Raw genomic sequence first — 24,453 nt, forward strand, 5'->3', positions numbered from 1 at the left:
TGTCCATCCTGCAAAACTGTCTTTTTTCTTTTTTTCCTTTTGAGATGGAGTCTCACTCTGTCGCCCAGGCTGGAGTGTAGTGACATGATCTCGGCTCAATGCAAGCTCCAACTCCCGGGTTCACGCCATTCTCCTGCCTCAGCCTCCCGAGTAGCTGGGACTACAGGCGCCCACCATCACACCCAGCTAATTTTTTGTATTTTTTAGTAGAGACGGGATTTCACTGTGTTAGTGGTCTGTGGTGGGATTAAACAAGGCCTTTATTTCATACCTCCTCCCTGGTAAAAAGACATACATATTGTTAGGAGACTTAGAAAGCATGTTTAGCATCGAGTTTGTCCTAGAGGCCAACTCAGTCAATTGATAAAGTCCCTATGGTTAGTAACTTTAACGATCAAGTTTATGAATTGAGACTTATAAATAAAAATTTAATTTTTTTACTTTGTTGATTTTGAAATAAAAATGACCAAAATTATAAATCAAAAAATACTGACATCTCTAGCAATGAGCGCCACTGGCCTGCAAGAACCAGGGTTCCTTAGAGAGAGGCCTGATCCCAAGTCTGAGACCAGAAATGGATAACGTGAGCTGGGACATCCTGTTCCGCAAAGAAAATACCAAAAACTAAGAAGACAAGGTCAAGAGGACAAAGGGACCAACCTGAAGTGTATCCCACTCTCCTAAAACGGAATAATCTAAGCGTCAGTTAGAAGACTGCCAAGGATTGGGGCATGACAAATACACAGACATCCCTGAGTTCATAAACATCCTAGAACAAATACAAAGCTGACTAGACCACCAACCCTTTATTCTAAAAATTGATACAAGGAAGGAATTTTTTTTCTGAATAAACTTTTATTTGAGGGCATGCAAATAGTTAACAGGAGAAATTCCTTCTTTATAGAAGACGACAAGCTAATAAAAGTAGAATGATAGAATTAGGAAATGATTTGGTTTTGCTTCCTTTTGTTTCATTTTGCAGCACCTAGTCAAATAACGGATCTTGGCAATAAATGTCCGGTGAGAGGCTGTGGGGACAACACAGTGGAGGGATCAAGCTGACAACACAGGAACTCACACATGAATCTTAATGACCATCAGTAACATGAAATGATAGCACAGTGCTGAGGAAACCCACAGCAGCCCCTCTGAAACACCATTCCCAAAGCATTCAAGCCAAACTGAAGCAAGTCTCTGGATCTGCCCTTTGGTTTAATAGGAAAGACGGCAGATAGATAGAGAAACACAGTAGACAACAGCAAATCAGCAGTGTGGGACTTTCTACAGGGCAATTGATCTAATTTTGTCAATAACTGAATGACATGAAAACTCGGTGAGAAAGAGTGGCAGTTAGAGACGTAAGAGACTTCAGCGGTAGAATCTCTAAAAGTCGTTTGCGGACTTTGGATCCTGATTTTAAAACATCAGCAGTTAAAAAATATTTTTGAGATAGTACAGGAAATTTAGAATATGGACTAGACATTAAATGATGACAGGGAATAACTATTAATTTTGTTATTTGTAACAATGGCTGAACGGTTAGATTAAAAAAAGAAAGAAATGCTTATCAGTTATATGTGAATACTGAAGTATTTAGGCTAAAATAATATGATAGCTTGGACTTCCCTAGAAACACTCCAGTGAAAAAAAAAGGAAAAAGAAAAAGTTAAAGAATGGATGAAACATGATTGGAAAATTATGGTAATTTTTCATGCTGAATAGAGGGACTTGCGAACTTATTACACTTTTTTTTTCAGAGATGGAGTTTTGCTCTGTCACTCACGGAGAGCAGTGGCATGATCATAGCTCCCGGCCTCAAGTAATCCTCCTACCGTGGCCTCCCAAAGCAGTGGGATTACAACATGAGCCACTGAGCCAGGTTTCTTTCCATTGTTATACTTTTCTTTCAATTCCTATGTGTGTTCAAAATTTCCTATACTACAAGCAAAAACAGCAGGGTTACTAAAAGAGATTGTTTCTTGTAAACATTAGAACCCAAAATATCAGCTCCACCCACACACTGTGAGCACTCTGTATCGGAGACCGTGGGAGTGGGAGGGAGATGTTTGCTTTTTCTGGGGTGGGATTACAAGTACTGGAAGAAGGCAAAATTTCTTCTGATGGAGCCCAACAGGGGGAGAACATCAACATAAAATCAGGTTTCCTGACTCGTGCAGCACGGGAGAGTGCACACCACAGGAGTCAAGAGACATCAAGTCAAACACAGAACTAGACAGAGTAGGTAAAATTTAATGAAGCTGAGCTGGAGAGACTCAAGCACAGCAAGTTTGTGTGCAAAAGAGTTAACAGTAACCCTGGCCTAAGAAGCCGATTCAGGTCCCTCAAAGGGAAGACAAATGTGGAATGTTGTGTGCAAAATTCCCACGTCTAGAGCTCTGCAATTGAGGGGGATATTGAAGCTACTTCTCCATTGGTCAGATTGGCCCATGTGGCTCAGCTCATATAGACAGTAGTTAGATGTTCCATTTTACTGAACTGATTTCAAACAACCAAAGCTTTAAAGAACAAAGTTTCTTAGCACTACGTCCTTGATGATAATTAACAAAGGCAGTTGTCAAAGGCTCACAGTGGTACAATACAGCCATGACAATTGTGTCCCCAGACCCTGCTCTCTTCCTTCTAAAACTCAGCTTATAAATCACTCTGAGGCTCTCTCTCACTGCCCAGGCGGGCATGAGGTCTCTCTGTTCCCAGAGCCTTGCCTGTGTGTTGGGGTGCCAGAGTCCTCACCACTCCCATCGCCTGCTCACTAACCCGTTAATCTCACCTGCTTCAAGCCCCGCCAGGGCAGGGGCTTTTTCCTACTTGGCGCTGGAAGTCCTGATCAGCAAGTCAGTCATGTTCCTTCTTATAGACCATGCCTTATATGAACCCTCACCGCAAGCTGTACAATAAAGTTTAACTGAGAATGAATGAACATATGTGTACCAATAACAATAATCGCACCCAATGCTCACTGAGTGTTTACTGTTTTCCAGGAACTGGGCTAAACAGCTTACAAGATGTGTCTCATTTCACTGTCTACAATAAGTATTTAGACTCCAAATGGAGCTGGGTATATTCCCAGTTTCAGAGATCTCAGCCCTAAGGGGATAATTTGCCTGGTTCCTCAGAGCCAAGACCCCTCTCTGGATTTGCACACATATTCTAGTAGGTATACCTTTTTTTCTTTTTTAAGAAGGAATTGACTGCTTCCTTGTTTTCCCAGAATTCTATCAAATTGATGAATTTTTCTCCTTCCTGTATTTTCTTCCGCCTAACAAATATTTAGCAAGGGTCCACATGTACCCAAGCGAAGCACATTCCTTACATAGAGGAAGGTAAGGAAAGGTAAAGAAAACTGTCTGTGTTGTTCAGGCAGAACTGTTACCACACTCTTCCACAGCTCCTGCCTGCCTGCCATCTACACACACACAGCACACATTCAGAGGATCCACTCTCTCCTACAGAGATCCTCTAGTTTCAACTGCGGCAGCCCAAAGTCCTGAACTTTGCTGCCCCCTATTGATAGGCCCAAAGAATATCACTGTTGCTGCAAGGGTTGTGCTAGCAAGTAAAACAATTTTTTTCACTCATGTTTCTTGTTTTGCTTTACTTTTGAAAACAAATATAGCAAGGTTATGTAATTATTAAAAATATTATCAAATATATAGTTGCAAGAGCTATCATATTGAATACGTAATTACAACTGACACATTCACATCACTTTTGCTTGTACAGGTAGAGACATACAAATTAATTCATCAGCATGAGAATTCAGTTTAGTTTTATGATTTGACAAACTCTGATAATTCAGACTTAGCTTTATGATTTGACAAAGCTTGTCAGATTCGCTCGTTAGTGAAACCAGCAACCTTATATTTCTCTATTAGCCTAAATTATTTTCATGTACTTCAGGATTAAAATCTGAACAGAGCCAGAGGCAGGTCTAGCTTCTCTCCCTGGGCCAATCTTGTATGCTTTACACTGGATGTTCCAGCCATGACAACTGCGTCCCCAGACCCTGCTCTCTTCCTTCTAAAACTCAGCTTACAAATCACTCTGAGGCTCTCTCTCACTGCCCAGGCGGGCATGAAGTCTCTGTGTTCCCAGAGCCTTGCCTGTGTGTTGGGGTGCCAGAGTCCTCACCACTCCCATCGCCTGCTCACTAACCCGTTAATCTCACCTGCTTCAAGCCTCGCCAGGGCAGGCGCTTTTTCCTACTTGGCGCTGGAGCTGGAGCACTGAGTGCCCCCAGTATGATCAGATCTGTGAGTGTCTGCTGAATGCGTACGTGAAGACGGTAGGGGAGAGCCAAATGAGACAGGCTCAGCCGAGGCTGCAAGTGAAAACTGCAGGAAGAGCATCTGATTCTGATGAGTAAAGAGGGAAAAGCTTGCAATGGATGAGATGGACTTACATCAACAGCACAGGTGAAGAATACTCAGGTCGTATTTTTCTTCAAAGCATTGATAACAGACCGTCATTACCTCTTCATGTGGCTCTTTAATTGGTTAAGTCCCTCTCTGCTCCTTAAGCTGTATGCTTTTAATCTCACACCACATTTCTGGGTTGAGTTTTGCACCAAGAATTAGCTGAGTCATGAGGAGAGGTGTATAGCACAGTCAGGGTGCACCAGAGGCCAGGGAGGGCATCTGAGTTCACAAAAGGCAGAAAAAGACACAGGACTGGATATTAGCTGCAAGGAGGTGTGAAAGGGGTTTCTGAGGGCTGATGTGGTCTGGAACAGATCTTAGGCTCAGTGTCAGGAATGCCTGTTTTAAGTCATCTAAGAGCTGTGAAAAAGTGTAAATCAGCTAATTACCCAGATTTCAGAGAGATGTGAGAATCCTTTCAAGCCAGGTCCCAAATAACCGGCAAGGTCAGCTGGGTACACAGATACATCAAAATCTACCGTGCCTATCTCCCGCTCAATCTCCATTTGCTTCCATTGTCTCTTTCTTTATAATTGGAGACAAAAAGTTATCTTAGCTCATCTAGTTTCCATTTCCTATTCTAAAGATAAGTAAAGTGAAGTAAAAAGCATGATGGGGTGGACATTCAGACTGATACTAGCTAACTTCCACTGTGTGCTTACTCTGTGCAAGACACTTTTCTAAGTGCTTTATATAATTATCATTTCAGCCTGTTACAGGTTCAATTGTGTCCCTCCTCCCTCCTTCAAAAAAGACATATTGTAGTCCTGACCCAGTCTGTGAGAATGTGACCTTATTTGGACATAGGGACCTTAGAGATTTAATCAAGACAAGGTCATTAGAGTAAGCCTTCATCCAATATGGCTGGCATCCCTGTAAGAGGGAAATTTGGATACAGTCAAACCAGGAGAACGCCATGTGAAGACAGAGACACATGCACATTAATGGCCATGAGAAGACACAGGGCCACACAGACACGAAGGGAAGATGGCATGTGAGGATGGAAGCAGGTAAGTTACGCTGCCACAAACTAATGAATGTCTGTCACCACCAGAAGCTGGAAGCAGCAAGAAAGGATCTCCCCTAGAGGTTTCATAGGGAGCACAGCCTGCTGACACCTTGATTTTGGATTTTCTGCCTCCAGCAATGTGAGAGTAAATCTCTGTTGTTTTAAGTCACCCAGTTTGTACTTTGCTGCAGCAGCCAAAGGGACAAAGACAGAAATCCCATTATAATGTAAGAGTAGCTCTGAGGAAACCAAAGCTTGAGGTCACAGTTAGTTAGAACTCAAATCCAAGCTGTAGGATTCCTGAACCTAAATTTTTAGCCACTACATTTTATTGCTTCTTAGGGACAGATTCAAATCTGACATTCATCACTAGTGATGAATGAAATATCAGGTAGAACATTCATCCTGAGCTAGCCTAATTCTCTGTAAAATAGGAACAATACCTAAATCCGAAGGCATGTGAGATCCACACAAGCATCATGCTAACATGCTCAGCATGGGCTCAGCACAGTCAGTGAACGATACACAGCAGCTGTCCCTGTTCAAGGTCACAGCACTACTTGGTGGTAAAGTCTGAGTGTCCAACCCCAAAGCTCTGCTACTCCAGTTGGCCCTCTTGTCCTCTTCTCCCTTGAAACTGTAACCTGTGATGAGGCAATGAAGGATCTGCAATGAACTAATGACGATTTAATTCATTTTTGGTATACAATTTAGAAGATCCTCCCTCCAATCAAACACCTCCCCCAAAAACCTACCCAAATTGCTTTTCCATTTCTCTAAATGTTTATTTAAAAAAAGTTCCCATACTGATACATCTTATTAACTAAAGGATTGTTTCTGCATAATTCTATGTTTATATCCAAAGCACTGTACTCTATTTCTCATTGCTCCTTTTCCTTACAGTACATCTCATTTCCACTCACAGGAGATAAAATTTCTTCCTTCCATCTGTTGGAAAACAAAAGGTCTTTAAAGAGCAAAATACTTTCATTTAGCAGATAACTACGACAAAATACTTAAAAATAACATTTATTCATTGAATTCCTTTACTGCACATGATCATTTGTTTGATGTATAAAAAGTATCTATGACACTAGTATTAAATTAAAATTAATTTTAAATTTTACCGCAATAAATGTATACATAATGTAAGGAAAACTATAGATGCTTCCAGATCACCAGTCTAGAACATATTCTGCGAAGTGGCTAATTCACATTGTATTCTTCTTTTAATACTGAGTTCCATAAAAATGCAAGTTCTTTCATGGTTTGGGTTCTGAAGCCAGTATTCGTTCTTGTCACCAATGAACAGTGTTTTCAGAAAACAGTTTTCTTTGTAAATATTCCACCAATTCACGTCTTGATTTTAGCACCTCAATCTCATGATAGGGGATCTATAAAGATAGAAAAGTAAAACTGGTCAAGATCCTTCAAAATCTGAGGTTCCTCTGGCTGTTGGTTACCTTGTTTGTTTCTTACACACTTCCCCACAGCAGAATGTAAGCTCCTGGAAGGCAAATATCCCAACCAGTTTCTTCATCTTGGATCCCCAATGTCTAGAACAGCGCCTGGCACTGAGAAGGGGCTTGGCAAATATTTGAGGAATTAATATGTAGAATATGTAAGTAAGAATTAAACATGATCTCTTGTTCTCCAGGAGCTCACAACTTGGGTGGCAAGTTAAATTACACAATAAATATAAAAAACAAGCTGTAGGTTGGTGATCTGGTGCTGAGAGGGAGTGGGCATTTCATTAGGTAAGGGTGGGGATGCCGACAAACTGCTGGAAAGTAGGTATTCAGAGAGCTGGAAGACGCAGCAGGGACAAAGAGGGAATGAAGAGAGACAGCAGGAGGCTCAGCGAAGGAGAGAGCCTGCTCAGCTGGGAGCAGAGGGGCCAGGTAGTAATCACGTGCCAGGAGCCTGGCTGCAGGCCAACCATGGAGGGTCTTGAATGTTAAGATGTAGAGAAGTTTTTACTTTATTTTGTAAGCAGTAAAGAAACAATGAAGGCTTCTGAGTACACACTGGCATGATTAGTTTTAGGAATATTCAGCTGGGGATGTGCAAAATGGAGAAAAAAGTCAGCAGATATGAAACCATAGTGCTGCCTAGTACAGACAGCTTAGAGAATTAGGGCAGCTCTCCTTCTCATGCACTGCTGAGCCCTCACATAAGACATTCTTACATTATCTACGGTGAAAGGGAGATAAAGGTCTAATATTTAAGAAAAGGTCTTAAATATTAAGTGTTGGTGAAGCTCTTTATTTTAATGGATTATCTTGTCCATTTTTATTAAATCAAGAAGAAATTAAAACAGCATATATATTCCAACAATTGAGTAAGTCTAACAGCAGAGTTAAGCAGAGCTTATAATGAATATAGGTATGCCCCACTTTTGAAAAATCAAAGCTCTGAAAATTCTGTATTTCAAAATATAAGTCAAGAGATTTAAGCCGAATTAACAACATTGGGATTTAAACTAGACATAAGATCGGTGGTCCACTGACCAGGCCGGCAGACCAGTGAGCACTGTAAAAGTAAATTAAAATGGAGCCTGTGCCTGAAAAATCCCTGAGCAGACCAAGCTAGTTAGGCCTTGAAAATAACCTTAACTTTGCTTAAAGTGCAAATGTTAAGCAAAATTTAACTTGGGCTATTTCTAGTAAAAGCTTCTACTGGAGAAAAACAGAACTTAAGCTCAACCAGTCAGAAGCATCTCACAAACTAATAATTATATAACTAGGAATCTTCCACAGAATAGTTCAAACAAGGCAGCAAGAATATATAACTGTAACCAATCAAGTAGATTCTTTGTGTACTTGCATTCTTCCTATAAAGGCCTCCCTCTTGTGTTCCCAAGTCATTTTGGGTTCTGTGCTGTCCAATTCAATAACTGCTGTTTGCTCAAATTCTTTAAAATTTCACTGTGCCTCAGATTACTTTTTAACAGTAACCTGGAAAAAAAATTCGAATTAGGATTTGCTTTTGGGAAACAAAAAAAATAGGTGAAACTCTACCTGAACAACTTGATAACCAAGTAAGTGTAGGTGTCTTTGTTTAATAGCTTCTTTTCCCAGTAAGTGTTTGCTATTGGAGCAAAACCTTTTTCGACCATCAATACACAGTGCTATCCTGAAAATAAAAAAGGAGAAAAAAAACTTAATTTTTAAAATAATCTGAAATATTTATTATATATTTTAGTTGCCAAAGTTTATTTGGGATTTGGCTATTACTATGTGCCAATATTATTTTCAAATGAATCATGAATTTGATCTTATGAATATTAATGCTTACAAAATATTACAAGGAATTTCCCAACATAGTATTCTGAAATGTAGTATTTTAATTTCCAGAATCATATCTATTTCTTTCACCTTCTTGAGAAAAAGATACCACTGCTTATTAGCCTCAACAAGTCTTGTAATGCAAAAAACACAATATTTTTCTGTACCTTTCATGGATATCTTCATTAACTGTGAATGGCAATACAAATCCTTCTTCATCTAATTTAATTTCAACATCTGGTGAGAGAAGAAAGGAAAAATTCCTCGTGTGATATCCTCACAAACACTATCTTCCTGTATTCATTCCTTTGCTCTGCTTTGATTCCTTCCATATTGCACTGATCAATTGGACTGAAGGCTGCAAAGTAATGACCACAACCAGACAATGGTGAGAATTTTAATTCAATTGGCTTTATGATCAATCAAGTCAGCCTTAAATTAAGAAAGCTCAAAAACACTAAACCACAGAATGGGTTCTGAAGTTATCTGGGGTATGACAAGAACCACGCATGCTTTCTCTTTCCCTTTATAACAGGTGGCAGAGATCCTTCAATCCAGACTGAAGAAAACCTTTGAGTTAAGCCGTTAGACATCTATGCAACTCATAACTTCCATCATTCGAACTTGCAGCGCCTCCATGATAAGTAAAGAAAGCATGCAGCACCCAGACACCTGGTCTGCGAGCACAGAGGCTTCGCTGTCCTTCCCCTCTGGTAAACTGCAGTTCCTTTCGTAAAGAGAAGAGAAGTGACCATCTGAAGCCTATGAACTGCTGTCCTTTATGAGAAGGCTTTCTTCTCCTCATCAAGTTAGAAGAACTATAAGGACAGAGGACTTGGAGTCTCTAGTCAGTGCCACCCAGGAGAAATCTCTGTGATGTGGAAATCATTATAAAGGCACTGTCCAATTTGGCAGCCATGAGCCACATGTGGCTACTGAGCACTTGAAATGTGACTGAGGAATTTTCTTAAACGTTTAATAATTTAAATTTAAACAGCCACATGGTCTAGTGGCTACTATATTTGGACAGTGCAAGCCTAGGTTATAGTAGTAGCTAACAATTAGTGAGCATTTCCTATGTTCCAGGTACTATTTTATTTAGTGCTTAAATAAGTCTTTGAGGTCACTATTACTATCATTTTACAGAGGAAGAAGCAAGCAGAAAAAGGTTAAATACTCTGCCCAGGACATATGTGGCTCATATGTGTGACTTAAACCCAGACAGTCTTGACGCAACAGCTCTGCTGCTAACCACCTGTTTCAACTTGCCTTCAGGGAAGGGACCATTCCATTTTGCATTTCCAGAGACCTTCTATTACTTCTACGTCCCATATATCTCCAAAATCGAACAGGATGCTTAGGTGTAAAACAACAAAACTCCTTATGCTACTTACCTATTGTATAATAATAGGGTGTCAACACTTTTGAAGCAAAATATAATCTTGCTCCTAAAAGGTCAATCAGCCCAATCTTCACAGATTCATAAAGATGAGAATCCATAGGGGTCTCCAGGGAACAGCATGGGGTAACAAATGACTTCACTTGATATTTACGAAGGAGTTTTGGACCCTAAAAAATCGTAAGTGCAAACATGAGAAAGAAAAATAAGATATAAAAACTGAGAATAAATGGAAGGTTACCTAGGTAGAAAAGTTTGATATAACACTACTTTATAGGCATGATACTTTTCCAGGAATTGGGACAGGCATCTCTTTCAAAATGACAATGCAAACTTCTATTGTTGTAGTACAAGTCTAATAGTTCAGAATGTCTTTTATATGTGTTTTTACAGTAGTCACTGGTTACCATAAACAGAAAGAAAAGTAAAGAAGGAAGGTAAAAAAGAGTGAGGAGGGAGTGAGAAGAAACATAATAATGCTAACAGCTCAAGAAACATTTTTAGAACTAAGAATTGTCCCAAGGGTCTTAAGTACACACAACTAAAGTTTTCAACACAGGTTTAATTTCTCTCATCTGGAAATCCATAATCCAAAATGCTCCAAAATCTGAAACCTTTTGAGCACAGACAGGCTGCTTAAAGAAAATGCTCATGAAGCATTCTGGATTTCAAATTTTTGAATTAGGGATGCTGAACTGGTAAATATAATGATACTTTAAAATGTGAAAAAATCTGAAAGCTGAGACACTTCTGGTCCGGAGCATTTTGGATAAGGGATACTCAGTCTGTAATGGAAAATGTGACATAAGTGACATTCCAATTTAGGAAGCAAAGGATAGCAATATAATAAATGATGATGGAAAAATGGTTATTTATTTGGAAAATAACTAAACTTCTGTCATCCATTACACACTCTAATAAATTCCAAGTGGTACAACATGCTGACTATAGTTAATAAGAATGATTGTATGCTTGCAAATGGCTGAGAGTACTTTTTATTTTTTCTTTTTTTTTGAGACAGAGTTTCACTCTTGTTGCCCAGGATGGAGTACAATGACGCGACCTCGGCTCACTGCAACCTCCGCCTCCCGGGTTCCAGCAATTCTCCTGCCTCAGCCTCCAGAGTAGCTGGGACTACAGTCGTGTGCCACCATGCCTGGCTAATTTTCCATATTTTTAGTAGAGACAGGGTTTCACCACGTTAGCAAGGGCTGGTCTCGAACTCCTGACCTCAGGTCATCCAACCGCCTTAGCCTCCAAAAGTGCTGTGATTACAGGCACGAGACACTGTGCCCGGCAAGAGTATATTTTAAATATTCTCACCACAAAATAAAATGATAGGTATGGAGGTAATACGCACGTTAACTGGTTTGATTTAGCCATTTGACAATGTATACATATTTCAAAACAACACGAACACAATAAGTATATACAACTTTTACTTGTTAATTAGAATACATATACAAATAAATAAAAATTCAATTTTGCTTTTAGATCAAAGATCTAAATAAAATTTAAAAGATAATATTTTTTAAAATGTTGTAAAATATTCATGCTCTTAAGTTAGACGGGTAACTTGGAAGTCATAAAAGACAGATTCGACTACAGAACATTTAAAAATACATCATAAGTAATATTAAAAAGTAATGAAAGAGTACAAATCAGGGGAAAATATGTACAACATTCACAATAGTTAATATCTGTTTTACAATGAGTCCTTAAAGACAAATCATCCAACAGAAATAAATTAAGGTGTAGAAAGCAATTCAAAAGAAATGTAAATGGCCAACACATATTTGGAAATATGCTAAACTTCATTAATGCTCATTAATATGCAACTTAAATATATGATATGATGCCCTCTTTCATGTAGTTGAGTAACACAAATTAAAGAGACTACTAACACACTGCAACAGAAGTGGAGGAGACACAGCCATCTTCATTCATTACTGGGGAAATGTGGTATCTGTAACTATTAGGGAAAAAAATTCTGCCATTATCCATCAAAAATTAATCCAGTGATCACATTTTTAGGAATCTAGTTTATATATTTAAAAAACCAAAAAGGCTCTAGTATGACAGGATTTGCAAGAATGTTTATTATAGCATTCTTGATAGAGACAAAAGTTGCAACAAACCTCCAAGTGCATCGATAGTAGAGTAGTAGAATAAACACCATGAAATATCATGTCTTTCTAAAAAGAATGCATGTGATCTGTATGCACTGGCCTCAAGGGATGGCCATGATATACTGGGCATAAAAGCAAAGTATACTTTGATTAGTCAGTCTCATTCCTTGAAAAGAGAAAAAAAACCAGACAGTGTTTATGTATCTGTATACATTTGGGCACAGAAACTGCTTTTAATACTATTCCTTTAGAAATGGTAAGAGATTGGGGTTAACTATTACTTATCTTTATATAACTTAGTACCATCTAAGCTGTTTTAAAAAAGGGGTATTTTTCCATTCTCATTACCTTATTTCAAAAATCAGACACTCTAAACTAAGATTCAGAGTCAAGTAGAGAGAAGCAGAGAGAGAATATTATAGTCTGGTGCACTATTTCTGATTCTACATAAGGAATGTGATAGATAATAGGATAAATCTTTATAGGTCTTTATGGGAAGAGCAAACTCTAGGTAAACTAAACTCTATTAGATAAAAGTGAAATTTCTGGCTTGGCTTAACAATGTACTGTACTTGCAAATAATTTAGGTATTTGTGCAGTCCAGACATTCACACTTTGATAACAAACAGCTATGGGAAACCTAGTAGTAAACCTAGTAGTAAAACCCTGTAAAACCTTCAGAGAGAATGGAGAAATACTGTAACTCACATGCCTGCAGCACTTAATAAAACCTCCTAAGAAATCTTACACAGCAGGAAATTGTTCCTTCAAGAGCAAGAACACGAAAATGGGGTCAATTTATCAAAGAAAAGCCTATCTGGTGGCAACTAACTCCAAGTAAATGAAATTCTGCTTTTTCAGGAGGTTATTGAGACAGATCAAAAGCAAAGGAACTTAACAGGAAGCTACCCATAGGGAAATACAGCCACATACAGTTCATGCTTTTACCTTATAGAAAGGGCATTCTAGGACTGAGGTTAAGAAAAGTTGGGTCAGTCGTGCCCGACTCAATCTGTCCAAATGCGATTCTTCACCTAAAACAGAAAGCATCCCGGTCACGGTTATGTCTGAATTGAGGTATGTATGAGAGAACATCATGAACATTCAACATCAATTTACACACTCCAGACAGAAGTATTGTACTTTTAAATGACACTATGAAATGAACTTGTTAGAATTAATTCTGCCCTTCTCTTGCCACCAATGAAATTGGCTTCCAAGAACCCAAGCTCCTAGCTACTGAGTACAATTAAAAGAAAGAAAATATGTTCACAGAATTCGTGGAAATTTCCTTTAACTATGGAGTTCCGGAAACATGTGGGTGGCCTTGAATCGAGATGAACAATGTCATCCTCTCAAAAAAAAAAAAACAGATACAGTTGCTCACTCATCAAAAGTTCCAACATGTTGATGTGGCTATTTCCACTACCATCACCATATCTCCTCAGAATGCTGCAATTTCTCGGATAAGGCAAAAGTCAGTTTATCTGAGACAGCTTTCCTCCCTTTATACAATTTCCTAGCATGCTTTAACTCTGTGTTTATGCCAGTATCTGTCAACTTCAGGTCTCAACTTCAGATCACTATGGAAGAAAAACTAAAGGCAACACACTGCCTTTGTATGTGACTTGAAACCACTGCCAATTCAAAGGTTAACTTTTTCCAACTGTCAGAATTTATAACCAACTCACCTTGCAGCTGTTGAAGGAAAAAAGGGTTGAATATTTTTGCCATAAAGTTGACTGGATGGCATTCATTAAGTGAACATGAATGAAGAAGTTTCAATAATGTTTTGGGTGGAAAATGATTGAAATGAGTGAATAGCACATTTTCCAGCGTTCTAAATAAAGCAGAGGCATTTGGTGGCAAATAATGGAGTTTCCCAAATGGTTCCATTAATGCAGAAATCTGACTAGGTGAAAATTTTTCTGATTGGCACACAAAAGTTTCTGCCACTGCATTGAGGATGGGTTTTGAAAGAATCTGCTTTCTACTGCAGTACTCCATGACTCTGCAGACAACTTCAGGATCCAACGTGAGGCACACCGCAGCTACACGATACTCTAGGGCTTTTGTAAAAAATCTGTCATGGTACCCAAAATATATGAACGCCTCCAAGACTCTCCTAAGCTCCTCGTTAGTGAAATGTGGGACATGCCTCACGACATATCTGCCCAATTTTATAATCAGAGGAAATGCTTGACTTTGATCAAGAACCACCAGGGCAGTGAGCATTTGGCTAATCAATTTAGGACTCAGGTTGGAAACTATTGAAAGGGAAAAGTTGTTTATCTTATTTAAAAATGTTTGGTGTTCATGCACTTTTTCAGCACATGCCTGCAAGATTCTATAAAGGGCCACAATATCCTCTGGGGTAAACGTTTCCAATTTTTCACCTTGCAGTTGATTTATAATCAGTTCTAGTGTCACACAACCTGAACTGTGCAGTCTAATCAGACTCTCCCCAAGAATACAAAGATTGCGAACTTCCAGGCCACCTTTTTTGAGACGATTTTGGCATTCTGCCACCAGGTTCAGTAACAGGCTACTTTGAGGATCCACATGCAACAGAATCAGAGCTTGCAAAGCAGTCACCAAACTAGTGTTTGACAGCTGTGAGGGCTCCTTTTCCAACTGAAAGCATAAAGCTTGAAAGATGCTATTCTCCAGTATTTCTTTTGGCAACCCTTGATCACCATCCTTTTTTTCCACTTCACAAATTCGTTGTAAAGCTCCTGCTGCCATAGTGTCAGGCAGGGTTTCCATCGTGCTTATAAAACTTAGCACTTCTTCTGATGAAGTCAAGTTGCTCAGTCTCTTGTAAAACGTCTGACTCTCCCCATTTTTAACATTTTGTTCAAGCCTGACCCAGTCAGATACTTGAGAGAACACTGGCCCACTGAGTGGATGAAGGTCATTTCCATTTTTCGAATTAAACTTTTTACAATGGGCATGATGGAACCTGATCCTGAAAGGCTCAGATTGTCGTGAACAGAACCAGGGGCACAGACGCTCCTTGACTACCTTGTGAACATGATTTAGAGGTTGATTTTTCAAAGCGGCCAGAGCTCCATGCATCCGAAAATCAGGTAAACGATAAAGGTTCTTCCTCAAGGTGATTAATGCCATGCCATCAGATTCTCAATTTGATAACTAAATTAAAACATTTAAAAAGACAAGGTTAAACACATTGAGAACATGATTGACCCAACATCAATGTTGAAACTACAAACGAGTACCAGGAAAAAAAAAAAAAAGGATGGATAACATATAAACACCAGAGGAGCAAGGTCTCTGCATCCTAGAGTTAGAAAAGTGGCTGACATCCAACAATAACAATCGCTACTACTTGCTAAACACTTTCTATTAACTTACACAGATTAAGTACCTTTACCATCATTTTACATGAGGTAGAAGTTGAAGAACAAAGTTACTTTGCCCAGTTTATGCAGGTGGTTAAGTGGCAGAGCTAGGGTTCAAACTCAGGCAATGTAGCTCTTAAGGGTAGCCCTTAAATGTTGGTTGAAGGAAGAAATTGCATTTGAATAGAAATCAAACAAAGAAGAGGTAAAGTGGATGAAATTACGCGAGGTTAGAGCAAGGCAAGGGTAAAAACGCGCTGGAAAGGCCCTAAGCTGTTGGTTTCCCCTCGGTGTCAGGAGACAGGGTTGAAGGAAAGGGTCTACTTCGGCAATGGAAACAAGGTAGGAAAAGAAAAAGCACAACATAGATCAATGAAGGGAGAAGGTGTGGCGGCCAGTCCAGATCTAAATACGCCCCGGGGGCATTCAGGAACAGGAGTGTGCAGGACAGACAGGCGTGATGCCCCTGGGCGCGTCTTCCTAGGAATGAAAGGGACCCGCGGGCCGAGCACCCCCAAACTCAGCGCCCCGGGGACCTGCGCTGAGACACGGGCAGGACGGCGCAGCTTGAGGAGAAAGCCGGTAAGGTCTGTGACACCCACCCGGAGAGCCCGCGTGGACACCTACCGACCTCTGCCCGCCAATCACTCCGGGTGGCCGCGGAAGCGCCTGGGCGTCGTGGGCCTCCGTAGTAAACGCGGGGCGGGGCGGGGCGGGAGCACGACTCACAGCCGCGCAATGTGATTGGCCCAGGTCCCCTTCGGAACTTCCTATTGGTCCTAGGTACCGAGCATGGGCACTACGGCAGTGCGCACGGGTGCAGCGTTGGTGGAAGTCGCCCTGTGCCGGTGTGTCCTCGGCTGGCGCGGCGCAGGTAAGCCCGCTGGTGGTTACGGTGTCTGGATTCCGGCCGCTAGCCCCGCACTAATCCCGAGGGAGAGGCAGCCTGGGGCGGGGGGCGGGGGGAGGCAGCCGGCTTGCGCCCATGGTTCCCACGCCCTTCGAGCTCCGGGGGTCGCCGCGGGGGCGGGCTCCGCCTCAGTCTTGGCTTCGGGCTCGGCTTCGGGCTCGGGCTTGGTCTTGGCCTTGGTTTCCCCGGAAGCGCGTCCCGGAGCTCGGCGTCGATCTCTGCGCGGGGGGCTGCTGGGTGCTGTGGGGCCTCTCCGCCTGTTCTGCCTTTGGTTCTAGGCACTTTCTAGGACTAGGGAAACCGCACGCGGGGAACGGGGGAACGTGTTGGGTTGGGGCGGCGCGCTCCGGGGAACCGGGGATTTTCCGAGCGCCCACCTGGCGGGACGCGGCAGTGAGCTCTGCCCACCGCCTCCGCGCCGCCCCTGGGGCTGCTGGGGCCCGGGCCTCCTTTGAGAGTCGTGGGAACGTAGTGCTGGGTTGTGAGGCAGTAGCAGGGCTGAGGGGTTGATTGATCCTGGGAAGTCCTCAGGATGTGTGTGTTTAATGGGAAGTGATAGAAATTTTAGCTGTAGTAAGATTTTCATCATCGTTTCCGCCGTTTTCTGTGAGCTGTAAATGTGTAGTGTTTTCGTATTGTTCATTTCCTTTTTCAGATAACTTGTCGAGTACCTGTTTTGTGCTAGGTGCCGTTCTGGGCGGTTCATTCGCCAAAAGCCAGTATTTTGGTTTGGGTTTCAGTTTAAATCTGTCTCCACAAATTGACAGCCCACCAGTTTTAGCCATTAGATGAGTATGGAAAAAAAATCTGTGAGTGCCGTTTGTTTTACTACTGCTTATCTCTTCAGGAAAAACGTGTTAGTAAAATGTGTTAAGTGGATTGGAAATATTTTTTCTTTATATGCACCTGTATGTAATATGCCCATACACTCACATATTTTTGATTTCCATTAAATACAAAAAAGGTAACTGATGTGCTTCAGTTACCTTTAGTACTATGATTAGTTTGTTTAGCATTAGGATCAAGTAGGAACCAAGAATCCTATCATTTTAATATAATTTTTGCTTTTTTACTTTTTAAAAAAGAGGACACCAAAAGATATTTAAGACTGGGGAATGATACTGTGCCTCAGGTTTGTTCAGGTTCTTTTCTTGTGCCACATCCTTTTCCAGGTAGGTGGTAATAGTCTCATTTTTAGGATAAAGGAGCTGTGGTACAGGTCATTTGGGGAGATTGCCTACGGGGTTGCACTTAGGAACCACAGATTCAAGCCCAAGTAGTTCCGAGCCGATAATCTGATTTCTGAGCCATGGAATTAGAGTTTCATTCCTACACTCTTCTTAATTTGATGAATTCTTATTTAAGTTCATTTAAGATTAGTGCTAAAAACAAATTTAGAAAAGGCTATTTCATATTACGTTTGGGTGTTGTTGCATTGTTTCTTAAAGATTGAGGGAGAATCAATACCTTTAGGTTGTTACTATTTCATTAAAAACAAGATCTCTCTTTTTTCCCCCATTTTTCAGTTTCACTGTTACATGTCTTGAAGTGATGAGGAGGTTTCTGTTACTATATGCTACACAGCAGGGACAGGCAAAGGCCATCGCAGAAGAAATATGTGAGCAAGCTGTGGTCCATGGATTTTCTGCAGATCTGCACTGTATTAGTGAATCCAGTAAGGTTAGAGCTGTTACAATGGATTTTTACCGTTTTGTGCTTTGAAGAATTTTGGTTGGGAAGTGATGTTTATGAAAAAATAAAGGACACTAAATACCACCAGATAGTCCTTGTTTTTTAACAGAAATTTATTTGTTCAGTGGTATGGTAAGATATCACCAGCATTTTTTTTTAATACAGAAGTGTGCAGTTGAATTGGACTAAATGGTCTCAAAAATGGAAACAAGTAACAACTCCTTAACTGTAAATGACAGAAGTAGCATATGCTGTGTCTATTTCACAGGGTGGCTGTGAGAACAAGCTAGATGTGTGTGTGCTTGCTCAGGTGTGCTTTCCGTCTGTTGAATCTCAGTGCCCCATTTTTTTCCCCAAAAGAAAGGCCTTGCCATTCGTGTCAGAGTTCCTCCTGATCAAGGACCGCTTAGATTCTTTTGTGAAATAGAATTTAAAGTAGTAGTGTAAGGATCTGGAAAACACTCGCTGCTTCGTCAGGGACTAGTTGTTTACGTTCAGTCTCTGCAGAAGTTACTACCTTAGGGTATTTGCAACTTTACAATCTTGTGTTCTTTTATTTAGTTTGCTGCCTCCAGATTATACTATTTCAGACAATTCAGGTGATAGCAGTTGGCAGGGGCTTTATACCACAAGGTGATTTGCCAGCCACTAAGCGGTTAAAGGTCACTTCAACACTTCAGAGACTGCCCTGCCAGTGCTCTCTCACTCAAGTGCACACCCCCCTCTGACCTTTCGTGAGACTCTAGTTCAGAACACTAAACTGTGTGCAGCTCAAGTGAATTATAAACCCAGCTCATGGAAGGAGACTCACGTAGTTCCTTTATGCAGCCCTGCCATGGTGACTCTGGACACCAGAGAAAAGGGAGCTTCTTGGAGAAGACCGCCAGTCAGCAGACTCTGTCATTCTGCAATAACTTCAGTTCACATTGCAGTGCCACATGATGAAATACCTGAATCTGTTACTTTGGACAAAGCCAAAGCCATCAGTATCATAAAACTAGTCCTGATTTGGCCCCTTGTGGTTGACCTCAGTAAGGTGATCAGCAGGTGTTTTGACAGTCAGATGAATGGTGAATTTTTTTTTTTTTTTTTTAAACACCAAGTTAGTCATGCTGTTTGTCCTCCCTGGCTGATGGTTTCCTCTAGCTGTTCATAATCTAATCTCCTTCCTAGTTCACATAGTCCTTTTCCAGATGACTTTACTTATACAACTTTGTATGCAGAGTTTAACACACAACTTATATAGAGTTTTGGAAGCATTAAATGCCTAGGTAAAAAGTTAGCTCAAGTCATCACCTCTTTTATCAGCATGAAAAATAAGGTGAATTATTTGGAGCCAAATTAGATGGTGTTCATGGGCAGTAGAGCTTGTGGAGTCCTTATAAGTAAGACAAAGAAGTGCTCTATTTGAAATATTTAAATTTACACGAGAATGAGAAGAAACTTGATTTGTAAGAGTTTATAGCTCAGCTTATAGCTAATGATATTCTCAGAGCTAAGACAGTGAAATGCTCTATTTGAAATATTTAAACTGACGTGAGTATAAGAATAAACTTGATTTGTAACAGTTTATAGCTCAGCTTATAGCTAAGGATATTCTCAGCTCTCGGGAAACCTGAGGGAATGAGGAGCGGTTCTTGATAGCCAGCTCCCTAATTTAGAAGGGGTAACACTTTTAATTTCCCAGTTTTAAAATGCCCTGTTGTCCCTCTGCCTTAGTGTCACATGCAGTACACATGGCTGGTTTTATATTTTGCTGAAGATTTCAGAGCTGTGCTGTTTTTATTGCTGTCTTTTTTTACCACAGTATTCTACTTGTTGCTTCCTTGTCTTGCCATTCTAATGCTGAGTGCTTATGTATCAGTTCTCTCTATTTCTGAGTCTCCCCATCCCCATTTTAACACCTCTTTCATTGCTTTTTTTTTTACTTTCTTATGGAAAGACGTTTCCGGCCGGGCGCGGTGGCTCAAGCCTGTAATCCCAGTACTTTGGGAGGCCGAGACGGGCGGATCACGAGGTCAGGAGATCGAGACCATCCTGGCTCACACGGTGAAATCCCGTCTCTACTAAAAAACACACACACAAAAAAATTAGCCGGGCGAGGTGGCGGGCGCCTGTAATCCCAGCTACTCGGGAGGCTGAGGCAGGAGAATGACGTGAACCCAGGAGGTGGAGCTTGCAGTGAGCTGAGATCCGGCCACTGCACTCCAGCCTGGGCGACAGAGCGAGACTCCGTCTCAAAAAAAAAAAAAAAAAAAAAAAAAAGAAAAGACGTTTCCACCCAGTTAGCTGCTATTCCTCCTTGGCAGCTCATCACGGTGCCTCGTTTTGGCTCTTAGCAGTGCTGATTTGCCTTGCAGATTAGAGCTCATGTTAATGTTTGGCCCATGACTCGGTGGCAAAGAGTTGACTATATCCTATTTCCTCTGATTTTTCTAAAAATGAAGGACCAGACTAGATGGAAACCTGGGATGGGTCCTGTCTGTGCCTTTCTGGTCCCTGCCTCTCGTACGTACACCACGTGAAGAGAAAGACATGTTAATCCCCCAACCTCTTGATGAGCATCAACAAAACAGACACATGGTTTCCTTGAATGACATCCTGCATTAGGCAACTTGATTAAGCTGAGAGCACGTAGTCACTGGACTGGTCATCTCAAAAAACCTGGCAAGGAGGAAAATTGAAATACAAGACAGGAAACTAAGCTGATTGCTTTGCTGCTGTGTTAAATAAAAAATGCATGCAGTGTTAATTCCCTGACTTGATGTCCTTGTTTTGTAGTATGATCTAAAAACCGAAACAGCTCCTCTTGTTGTTGTGGTTTCTACCACGGGCACCGGAGACCCACCCGACACAGCCCGCAAGTTTGTTAAGGAAATACAGAACCAGACACTGCCGGTTGATTTCTTTGCTCACCTGCGGTATGGGTTACTGGGTAATGGACTCTCTCTTCCGATCTTACTATAGTATACTGTTGTTATCTCTGGTATCTGAGTTATCTTTCAGAACTATGAAGTGTGATCATAGAGGTTTTGTCTTTTTTATGTAAATATTATATGTATGTATATATAAATGTATGTAATGTGCTACTTTTCTAAATCTTCCCCAGACTTAACCCAGAGCCACATCTCTGCAGAACCTCTTGAGTGGCATTTTAATTAAGGGTGCACCTTTTCAGAATAGCAGTGGCTGGGCCTCATCCTAAACCTACTGAAACAGTCCTTGAAGAAGCAACTTCTCAGGCCATTCCTCTTGTTTAGAAAAGCAACGCAAAACAAAACACTCCCAATGATTTTGATAACTTCTCTAGGAACAATTCTCCCAGAATAAATGATTTTCATTCCCCAGCTACACATCAGGATTAGCTAGGGGAGTTTTTATGAAATTCTATGACTTAGGCCCCCCTCCAGTGATTCTGATGTAATTATTCCAAGGTAGGGCCCTAGCATCGTTAGTTTTAAAAGCTTCCAGGTGATTCTAACGTGTATCCCAGGTTAAGAAAAACTGACCTAGGACTCTGTGGACCATAGTTTTAAAATGTTAAAAAGGATCAGAAGGACCAGATCACCTCATATATGATACCCGAGGGGAATTGAGGGTCCACATTCCTGACTTGTGACCTATATTGTTTTTTTTTTTGAGGATTATTTTTTGGAGAGGGTATCTGGAAAGGATGGGTTGAGTATAATAAATAACCGATTAGAAATTTGAGATTGTAACCCTGGCAATGATCTGTCATATATAACATGTTAAAGAGAGTATTTCACAGTATTTATGATTTTTTTTTTACCTCAAGTTTTTATACTTTCTGTATTTTCAGAGAGAGAACACGCACTTGTTTAAAAATCCAGAAAAGACAGGAGCAGAAGCCGATCCCATTGTTCTAGTCAATGTTAGGCCCGAGCGTGGAACCACTGATTTCTCACCCTTTTGTAGAGAAAGAACATGGAGATGACTACTCAGCTGAGAAATTGAAGCTCTTTTTTTTTTTTTTTTTTACTGTGAGACATAGAAGCGATTCTTAATTTCCCCAACACAGAAACATTTATACCACATCGTTATTGTGGTTATTTATACGGCAGGTGTACCTTTCCATTATCAGGAGTCAGCAAACTCTGTCTATAAAGGGCCAGATAGTAAGTATTTTAGGCTTTGCAGGCCTACTCAACTCTTGCTGTTATAAATAATATGTACACAGATGGACTTGACTGTCTTCTAATAAAACTTTATTTACAAAGAAAGGCGGTGGGTGGTATTCGGCCCAGAAGCTATGGTTGGCTGACCCCTGCTCAGTATCAGAAAAAATGTACAGATAACAGATATTGTGGTTTTGCAACCCATCTGATCCTTGTTTTAAGATTTCTGTGTTTTTACACATAGTCAAGGAGATGAAAATGTGAAGTCTTTTCTTTCACCAGTGGCCAATAAATATTTTGTTTCATTATATCTGGTACTTTTTATATTGTAAAGTAGAAGAAAACTGCCTGCATGCATAGTATTACTCAAGGAGAATAAGATGTGAGGCTGTACATTATTAATCCATTCAGAAGAGCATGGAATAGTATTTTATTTACCTATTCTTTATGTCCTTAAATTTAAACCTTATTGTGCATTAATTATGTATTCGGGCTCTTTAGGTCTCGGTGATTCAGAATACACCTACTTTTGCAATGGGGGGAAAATAATTGATAAACGACTTCAAGAGCTTGGAGCCCGGCATTTCTATGACACTGGACATGCAGATGACTGTGTAGGGTAAGGGCAGTGTTCTCTGTTTATTCCAATAAGCCCTCTGTACGTGATGAAAGTTCACTTATAAAACGTGTTGGCTTTTCATTTAACACTGAACTTTTCCTCATGTTTTACTTTCGTTAGCTTTTATAGCTTTGGGACCCAAGAGGGTCAGCCAGAGCTTGATTTACCTGTTTTGCTGATTTTCTTTGGTGTCTGTCTCATCCTTCTCAGTGTATGCTAATGGCAAGAGTTAGAAAAGGTACCCCAGTACAGATATCTTTATTTTAAACAGTGTAGGTATTTGCAGAAATCAGCTTGTTCTTTAGCAACTTGAATCGTTTATGCCCTTCTCCTTGCCGTGCACATGGAGCCTTTGGATCGGGCTCTTTACATCGAGGGAGCCTGGTGAGCCACACTTCGCCGTCAGAGAACATGGGTCTCTGGGCCTTCACTGTAGGCTGCATTGCTTGGCGTGCTCTTACCCTCTGAATGGCCATTTGCCACCATGCCAATCAAACGTTTACAGACACATACTTTATCTTTTCATTACTTTTATTCTTGTTTTTACAAGTCAGTATTTCACCCAGTGTGGCACCTTTCAAATCATCCTGATGTGTTTATTCAGTGGTCTTACAGATACTGTCCTATAACTTACTTAGCCTTTAACTATTTTAGCCAGATAATAGCACACACCCTTGATTTTTTTCTACTACGTCCATGTATTAATTTAATTTAATTTTCTTTTCTTTTTTTTTTTTTGAGATAAAGTCTCATTCTGTCGCCCAGGCTGGAGTGCTGTGGCCGGATCTCAGCTCACTGCAAGCTCCACCTCCCGGGTTCATGCCATTCTCCTGCCCCAGCCTCCCGGGTAGCTGGGACTACAGGCGCCGCCACCTCGCCCGGCTAGTTTTTTGTAGTTTTTAGTAGAGATGGGGTTTCACCGTGTGAGCCAGGATGGTCTCGATCTCCTGACCTCGTGATCCGCCCGTCTCGGCCTCCCAAAGTGCTGGGATTACAGGCTTGAGCCACCATGCCCGGCTAATTTAATTTTCTCTCACTATGTTACTGAATAATCTGTTTATGAGAAAATGACAAATGTCAGCAAATTGACATTCAGCAGATGTCTTGCTTTTCGGCATACTGTATTTCTGCTGAACTCACCCTCGTGCCCACTTCTTCCATCTTTCCCTTCAGCTGTGATGCTGTGGGTTTTTTCCACATCCCCAGTACACATACTGTTCCTGATTGTGACAAAGCTTTGTGACATTTCTTTGCGAATTCACTTTTAGCTTAGTACCTTTATGTTGAGTGTCTTTTGCCAGAAGTTCATTGACATTAAATGCTCAGTCTTGTATGGGCTGTGTTTAACTGTTAATGTAACGCTTGTGTCATCCATTACCATTAGGCCCATCACTCATCTATATTTCACTTCTCCTCAAAGACTTTCATTTTCTCTGTTGATTTATTGGTGTAAGTATTAAAATGCTTGACTGTA

General features: G+C 40.7%; 2 protein-coding genes across 8 annotated transcripts in view; one reads left to right on the forward strand and one right to left on the reverse strand.

Annotated features, from left to right (window-relative positions):
• Window positions 1-6,458: 6,458 nt before the first annotated feature.
• On the reverse strand, window positions 6,459-16,319 carry FASTKD3 (FAST kinase domains 3). Of its 4 annotated transcripts, none has more exons than XR_004429641.1 (7): window positions 16,250-16,311; window positions 13,952-15,413; window positions 13,209-13,294; window positions 10,127-10,301; window positions 8,900-9,090; window positions 8,466-8,580; window positions 6,459-6,839 (listed from the first exon to the last, which is right to left on the reverse strand). XR_004429641.1 is itself a non-coding variant. In XM_033178779.1 (7 exons), the coding sequence occupies exons 2-7, from the start codon at window positions 15,387-15,389 to the stop codon at window positions 6,744-6,746; spliced, it is 1,980 nt and encodes a 659-aa protein (XP_033034670.1). In that variant the 5' UTR covers window positions 15,390-15,413; window positions 16,254-16,319; the 3' UTR covers window positions 6,459-6,743. The 4 variants fall into 4 exon arrangements, 3 of the variants coding, with proteins under 3 accessions (XP_033034670.1, XP_033034669.1, XP_033034671.1); XM_033178779.1 differs by having other exon boundaries at window positions 8,900-8,969; window positions 16,254-16,319; XM_033178778.1 differs by having other exon boundaries at window positions 8,900-8,969.
• Window positions 16,320-16,392: 73 nt separating this feature from the next.
• MTRR (5-methyltetrahydrofolate-homocysteine methyltransferase reductase) overlaps window positions 16,393-24,453 on the forward strand; it is a 32,746-nt gene continuing 24,685 nt past the window's right edge. The window contains exons 1-4 of one of the 4 annotated variants that reach the window (XM_033178776.1): window positions 16,393-16,496; window positions 18,059-18,212; window positions 21,006-21,159; window positions 22,862-22,979. In XM_033178776.1, the coding sequence (XP_033034667.1) occupies window positions 18,084-18,212; window positions 21,006-21,159; window positions 22,862-22,979 (401 nt within the window). In that variant the 5' untranslated portion in view covers window positions 16,393-16,496; window positions 18,059-18,083. Of the gene's footprint in view, window positions 16,497-18,058; window positions 18,213-21,005; window positions 21,160-22,861; window positions 22,980-24,453 lie in introns of those variants that run through there. The other 3 variants (XM_033178774.1, XM_033178773.1, XM_033178775.1) reach the window with 3 other exon arrangements.

This window comes from Trachypithecus francoisi, unplaced genomic scaffold (genome assembly GCF_009764315.1).
Source record: "Trachypithecus francoisi isolate TF-2019V2 unplaced genomic scaffold, Tfra_2.0 Lachesis_group2, whole genome shotgun sequence".
Classification (NCBI taxonomy): Eukaryota; Metazoa; Chordata; class Mammalia; order Primates; family Cercopithecidae; genus Trachypithecus; species Trachypithecus francoisi.

Excerpts from the sequence above, each read along its gene's own strand:
- FASTKD3 (XM_033178779.1), bottom strand. The coding sequence starts at position 15,389 with ATGGCATTAATCACCTTGAGGAAGAACCTTTATCGTTTACCTGATTTT. Across the intron at positions 10,302-13,208 it reads TAGAATGCCCTTTCTATAAG|GGTCCAAAACTCCTTCGTAA; the intron begins GTAAAAGCATGA and ends ACGATTTTTTAG. Across the intron at positions 6,840-8,465 it reads TTGGTTATCAAGTTGTTCAG|ATCCCCTATCATGAGATTGA; the intron begins GTAGAGTTTCAC and ends CTATCTTTATAG.